The 7,264-nt window shown below is 32.7% G+C and overlaps 2 protein-coding genes across 2 annotated transcripts in view; one reads left to right on the top strand and one right to left on the bottom strand.

The window, feature by feature from the left end:
* Window positions 1-7,264, bottom strand: part of LOC125874918 (glutamate receptor 2.2-like) — a 17,062-nt gene that overhangs the window by 5,711 nt on the left and 4,087 nt on the right. The gene's annotated exons all lie outside the window — the stretch shown is intronic.
* On the top strand, window positions 2,415-4,165 carry LOC125874952 (ATP synthase subunit epsilon, mitochondrial-like). The gene is made up of 2 exons (XM_049556004.1): window positions 2,415-2,692; window positions 3,980-4,165. Exons 1-2 carry the CDS (start codon window positions 2,509-2,511, stop codon window positions 4,006-4,008), a joined length of 213 nt encoding a protein of 70 aa, XP_049411961.1. The 5' UTR covers window positions 2,415-2,508; the 3' UTR covers window positions 4,009-4,165.

Raw genomic sequence — 7,264 nt, 5'->3', positions numbered from 1 at the left:
GCAAGTGATTATTTTGGGGGAGAAGACCGCGAGACTACGGGCGCACGCCCTCTCTGGTGCAGCTGTTGCTTGGGGATTCTGCATTGTGAAAGGCCCAGGTTTAGCCAAGTGAAAGGCAAATCATTGTTACTCCCAAAAGACGTTCAATAATTGCTTATGACTTCACTCCGTCACTAAGAATTTGAAAAAAAAAAAGGTTTTCTTTTTAATTTGTGTTTAACCATAAATATAAATTTGAGTTATTTTTGACTTGTTGCAAGTAATTTGGAGTGAGTAAACAGAATTTCATATTCAATCTCATAGATATAAGATACATATAAAACTCTACTAAAAATTATATTAAATTAAAGTGATATATATAATTATCAATCACTCAGCCGTTTCTTCGAAAGATTATTTTTATTTTATTCTTCTAAATAGAACACGGCTATAGGGGTAGATACCCCTATAGAAAGATCTCAGGTGCGAATCCACCGATATATATCTTATTGATGTTTTTCTAAATTCTGAAATTCAACTTTAACTTCAATTCTGAAATTGTATGATCAAACCTATTTTTTTGGAGATTAACTTTGGACCATAAAGTAATTTCATGGCCAAATATTTTATGTTTGACTATATATATATACTAATTTTTCAACACGTGCGTTGCACGTGATTATTAATTCAAAAAATTTAAGCGATGATTTGAATAATAAGGTTCACACAAAATAATATTGTAGATTCTTGCAAACTTCCTAGCAATCTAAATCACATAAGTAACATTGATAAATAAAGTCATTCTTTTGTATTGAGCATAAAAAAACTAAACCATGACAATTCTCTAACTCTTGAGAAGTTTAATAATTTTGAAAAAAGATATTCAGAAACATATATCTACATCACAAGAGAAATTGTTAACAAAAACAAATAAATTTAGACTACAATAAAAATTAAACTAATACAAACTTCAACTGACATTATTACAAGTCATATACAAAACTTTTCTTCGTCGAAAAATACTTAAATATTAGGAAATAGTAAATCAGTAAAATAAAAGGACAATGTTTATATAGTAATAACTATTTTGAAGCAAACATCCTAACAATCTAAATCACATAAGTAACATTAATAAAAATAATTCTTTTGTCTTGAGCATAAAAAAAAAATCGTGACAATTCTCTAACTCTTGAGAAGTTTAATAATTTTGGAAAAAGATATTCAGAAACATATATCTACATCACAAGAAAAATTGTTAACAAAAACAAATGAATTTAGACTACATCATGTTAACTTCATATGTTGGAACATTACATACTAATGTTAATGTATATACTCCCTCTGTCCCTATTTAGTTGTCCATATTTCCTTTTTTAGTTGTCCCTATTTAGTTGTCCATTTTGACAAATTAAGAAAGGACAACAAATTTTTTCCTATTATACCCTTATTTACACTTCTTGAAAATTGTAAAAGTGTATGTTGTTTCCCTCCAATTTATTTCACTTGAATTCAAAGAAGTGGTTGTAATTTTGAAGTGAAAAGTTGTCATAAGGGTAAAATTGTAAATTCACTGTGCTAATCATTGTTGCATTAATCTGTGTGTCATTTCTAAAGTGGACAACTAAAAAGGGACGGAGGGAGTACTAAGCAAAGAAATAATTATTATATCATTAGAATTATTTTCCTTAAGTACTCGAGGTTAAGAATATACCCTCTTAGGATAGAACAACTTACTTCATCAGAATATTGGTACCTCATCCGCAAAACTTTGAACTCACTCAACGACAATAAATCACATGAATTTTTTTAAAATACAAGACGAAGAAGAGTAAAAGATAAAAATAAATTGTTGTTGAAAAAATGAGAGGAAACCCCTCTTTTTATAGTCAAGAAAGGGTAGTATGAACAAAAGTTTTTTGTGTCTTATCTTAAAAGTCATGACTATTCCGAGAAGTCACAGCCCTTTGGAAAAGTCACAATTCTTTGAAAAAGTTACAACTATTTGGAAAAGTCAAGTCATGACCTCTCTGGGAAGTCACAACCCTTAGGAAAATTCATAACTTATTGAAAAAGTCACAATTCTTTGAAAAAATCACAACTCATCGAAAACTTACAACTCTTTGAAAAAAGTCACAACTTATCAGAACTCATCAAAAAAGTCACAACGTAAGTTAGGGATATTATAGTAATTTAACATTCAAGTTAGGAGTTCATGCTTTCAAGGTAATATAGGTAGATTAAATTTTTTTTTTTAGTAATTTGAATTGTAAAAAGTGAAATATTTATATAATTTTTTTGAACTTAAAAATTCCAAAATTAAGTTAAATTTAGGACTAAACATGTTTTTCAAAGTTAAGAAAAAAGTGAAATATTTTAGAGAAATACATAATTTTCTACGGTATAGAAGTAAAATTTGCCCATCTCCTTATATTGACAGGGTATTGTGCGCAGGTACTCATCTCATCCGTGGCAACAAAACGCAGCCGAGAGAAAGCAATCCAGAAAGAGAAAGCAAAAAGCAGCAGAAAAATGGCTTCTAACGCAGCTGCACCGTTTTGGAGGTCGGCAGGGATGACTTACATAACATACTCAAACCTATGCGCCAACCTGGTCAGAAACTGCCTTAAAGAGCCTTACAAGTCCGAAGCTTTGAGCCGTGAGAAGGTCCATTACACCATCTCCAAATGGGCTGATGGCAAGCCTCAGAAACCGAGTAAGCGATCTCTCTGTTTCCTTTATCCCCCTTTCGATCAGGAAACTCAAAGTTCAGATCTTTGGTTTCCCCTTATTTTGTGTATCAATTCATGTTAATGTTTCAGTAGTTGCTTTTATTACTATTCTTCGGATGCTGTTAATAGTGATGGGAATTTCGTTGCAGGGAGTCATAAATGAATTGAACTTGCAAATATGTTGTGTTCGGTTTTTCTTTTGAGTGGTTAATAGGTGGCATTAATAAATCTAGGGTTTTATGTTCATATGAGATTCTTCTTCATATAATTAACTTTGTTTGGTTTCTGCGGGAGTTGTTCTCTAAATAGTTCTATTAATCAATAAAAGATTTTTCTCAATCTCCTAGACATGAAAATGTTCTAAATGAACTCTACTCCTGACTAAATAGATAACCAATGAGTTGAAATGAAAGCGATCTTATTAGTTTATCTACCTCTTTTAGGTGGACTGTGGAAGCTTTATTCTTTCTGTCTTGCAGGTCGATATCCACTAAAGCATGGCATGATTGATAATTAACTTGGGGAGATTTTGTGGTGCTGAGAATCATTTAGAATTTTCAGATGATCTCTGTGCTGTTTGCCCGACTAAATTGCTCATTTGAACTCATTCACTGCCAACAAATATTCCGTGATGTTCTTGCTAGTGTTGATCATTTGTTTAATACTGTCTACTGGCTTGTGTACTATTCCTGTGCTCTTTCTTGCTTATTCTCCTCTTCTAAATAGATAATATATACTCACTTCTAATCACTGGTGTAGAGTTTGCAACCTGATATCAGTTCATAGATTTCATCATATCTATACATTTGTATTCTCAACATTTTATGTTGAAATGTTTCATAACATAAAATCGTTACCATTTTAAAAAAAAATGTTTCATAACATAATTTGTTTCTTCTCATTTTCCTATTTTTATAATACAAGGTCTAACTGGAATATGAATAGAAGTTGGACTCATTAAGAGAAATAGAAAGAAGTAGAGGATTATTATGATGACCTCACAGGCCACTGCTGATTGATATTAATGTACATGATTGATGTACAGAGGTGCTGATGTTTGTGTTTATACATGCTTTTTAATTGGAATAACTCTCAATACATGTTAAATGTCATAAACAATGAATTGTGGTAGTAGCTTTTTCTACGGACCTTTTTTATGTTTTAGATGAGTGGATGGGGAACGAAGGATGTCTTTTTTCTCTATTGTCTTATCACCATTGCAAGCTGTGCTTTCTGCTTACTGATAAACATTTCTGCTGGTTTTTTAACAGCCATCCGCTCAGATTCTCCTGAAGAATGAGAACAGGGTTGGATCTCAGGCTTTATTTCTTCTCTCAACTGAATTTTGTACTGTGCTGGAATTTTGTATGGTGCACGTCTGGTGGAACTTGCATAAAACATTGATATGCTAATAATATAACCGATAGACCTTGATTTATACTTGGATGGAATTGTGAATGTTTATTTTTAGAACCTGCTTCTGTTGTCAAGTGACTTATTTCCAGTTTTCAAAGGAAACTCAGGCTATCATAATGTATCAATCCCAATGATCACCTGGTTAGTTTTAATCATTGAGCCCTTGAAGACTGTCTTGGAACATAACAGAAAATTACCGCCTTGGTCATCTAAGCAAACTTCTGAATTACTTCCTATGTTCCAAGTTAATATAAAAGGGGTAAGTAGGAACCAGAGGGCTGAGTAGAATGGTTTATGCTTTATCTTGTATGAATTCGAACTAAAAACCTAAAGAAAATGAACAAATTACCAATACAACTTGCATCCCATGATATTTTCCAGAAACAAATCTTCTAACTTTAAATTCTAGCGTCACCTTCATGGCTTGAAGTTTGAACTCATTTCTTTGTTCACTACTCCAATACAATGCTTTGTAAATAAGTTTGAGGTTTGATAGAGTATGTTAATGCACGGACCTGAGGGCTTTGGTGTCTAGTTGAAAGTAGTGTTATCAAAATAAAAAAGCACAAAACGTTCTAAGGTTCATTGGTATTTTAAGCGCAAATCGAATATAAACGTAGGCTTTAATGAAAAAGAGCAATGGGAGAAACAATACAAGTATACATGTTTTAGTTCAAGACTAATAGTTATAAGCATGAATAACAACTATATGGAAAAAAATGAAATAGGATTACGATAAAGTGAAATATCAATTGTTTAGTGTTACCTCTCCTGGAGATGCTCATAGTGAGGAAAAACATGTCTTAGAGCTTTGATGATGACACTAAAGGGCATATTAAGGGCTCGTTTGGTACAAGGGATAACAAACAACTAATCCCTTTATCCCATGTTTGCTTGGAATAACTTATCCCTGGATTGTAGCGTTATTTTTATGCCACATTGAGGGTGGGATGACAATCTTGGAGTAACTAATCCCGGAATAACTTGTTCCCCAACCAAACAAACCCTAGGCGAGTGTTTTGCGCTTTGCTTCGGGGCTTAAGTGCGCCTTTGACAAAACTAGTGGAAAGGTAATTTTTAATATATCTTACATTATTTAATAAGAGGTAATTTTTTAATGATGGATGATAAAATTGTCAATCAAGTATTGAAGGCTAATTTCGTAAATCAACTTTCAACTATGGGATTTCCCACTTTTAAAATAAGAGCCTGTTTGGATTAATTTATTTTAGGTGCTCTTAAGCCAAAATAACTTTTCAGTATTTTTGTAGTGTTTGGGCAAGTCTAAAAAGTGTTTTTAAGTACTTATTTTTAAGTCAAAACAACAAAAATAAGCCAAAAGCCATAATGGTCATATAGTAGATGATTTAGAGCCTGTTTGGATGGGCTTTTAAGCTGGTCAAACTGGCTTAAAAGCCAGTTTTTGACTTATTAGAGTGTTTGGCAATTATCAAAGTGACTTATTTTAAGCCAAAAGCTAAAAGCTAGGGGAGGGGAGCTTTTTTTTTTTAAACTTAAAAGCCCTTTTATGTTGACCAAGTATATTACCTTTTTGCCCTTAATTCTTTTATACAATTTCCAAATTGCCCATATTGAATTATTATTATTACGGAAAAGGCTCAAAATTACCCCTGAACTATTGGAAATAGCTCACATATACCCTTGAACTATATTTTGGCTCAAAAATACCCTTCCGTTAAAATATTGGGTCACTTTTACCCTTACTATTAACAGAGGTGTGTTAAGTGCCACGTGGACGCCACATGGAAGCCACGTGGACGCCACATAAGCACCAAACAACTCTCACCTCCACATAGACTCAGAAGATCCTAATACTAATTTTTCCCTCATTTTCTTAGGAGATACAATTTCATCCATTCTCATTTCTCTAATCATCATGTTTGGTGAATCTCCTCATATTTTGTTCACTAGTCAGCACTCAGCAACCTATTAACTTGTCCAACAACTCTGATATTACTTTAGAGTCTCGGAATCATTCATCAGATATTTCATAAAAATCATTTGTTGATACTAGTATAGGACAAGGTAGCCTGGAAACATATGACAGCGGAAAGTTATGAACAAGGCGCACACTGCTCATTTTCCACTCTATAATGTTCAAGAAGTCTCCGAAGTCATAGTATAGCTCAAACCAGCCACCATACATCATGCACCAATCACAATGAAAAGGACAAAGAACCTACTCATTGTAGTGGACTCTGTCCTCAATAAACAATTCCATCAAGCAATATATCTAGTGATAATCAATCACACACAAATGAGAGTGTTATTACATCATCCATTGAGAGGGAAAAACAATTCAACTAGGAGTGAATATCTCTGTACAAACACAAGGGGTGAAGAAAAAGGAACAGGAAACACCAAAAGCTAATGGGTCTGTGCCCATATTTCACCAACATTATTATCCATTACCAACCACCACCACCACCTAGGCAACCCCTAAACCCAAAATCCAAATGGGACTCCAGCAGCGAAAAGAAGAGGGGTGAAATAGTTTCTTAACCTAAAACCACCACGAAATCAACTTTGAAATCCAACGGCATCCATGAGAGGAAATCTGTGAAACCCTAGGGGAAATCATATTAGAGAAAGGGGAAATCGTATGATGTATTAGAGAATGAGAATGGGTGAAAGTGTATATCTTGAGAAAAATGAGAGCAAAATTAGTAATTAGGATGTTTGAGTCTATGTGGAGGTGAAAGTTGTTTGGTGCTTATGTGGCGTCCACGTGGCGTCCATGTGGCGTTCACGTGGCGTCCACATGGCACTTAACACACCTCTGTTAATAGTAAGGATAAAAGTGACCCAATACTTTAACGGAAGGGTATTTTTGAGCCAAAATATAGTTCAAGGGTATATGTGAGCTATTTCCAATAGTTCAAGGGTATTTTTGAATCTTTTCCGTTATTATTATTATTATTATTACTATTACTATTATTATTTTTATTTTTATTATTATTATTAAATTATTATTATTATTATTATTATGTTTATTATTATTATAATAATTATTGTTATTATTATTATTATGTGTATTATTATTATAATAATTACTATTACTATTACTATTACTATTATTATTATTATTATTACTATTACTATTATTATTATTATTATTA

This window comes from Solanum stenotomum, chromosome 8, assembly GCF_019186545.1.
Source record: "Solanum stenotomum isolate F172 chromosome 8, ASM1918654v1, whole genome shotgun sequence".
Lineage (NCBI taxonomy): Eukaryota > Viridiplantae > Streptophyta > Magnoliopsida > Solanales > Solanaceae > Solanum > Solanum stenotomum.
This window is presented reverse-complemented; position numbering and strand designations above follow the sequence as displayed.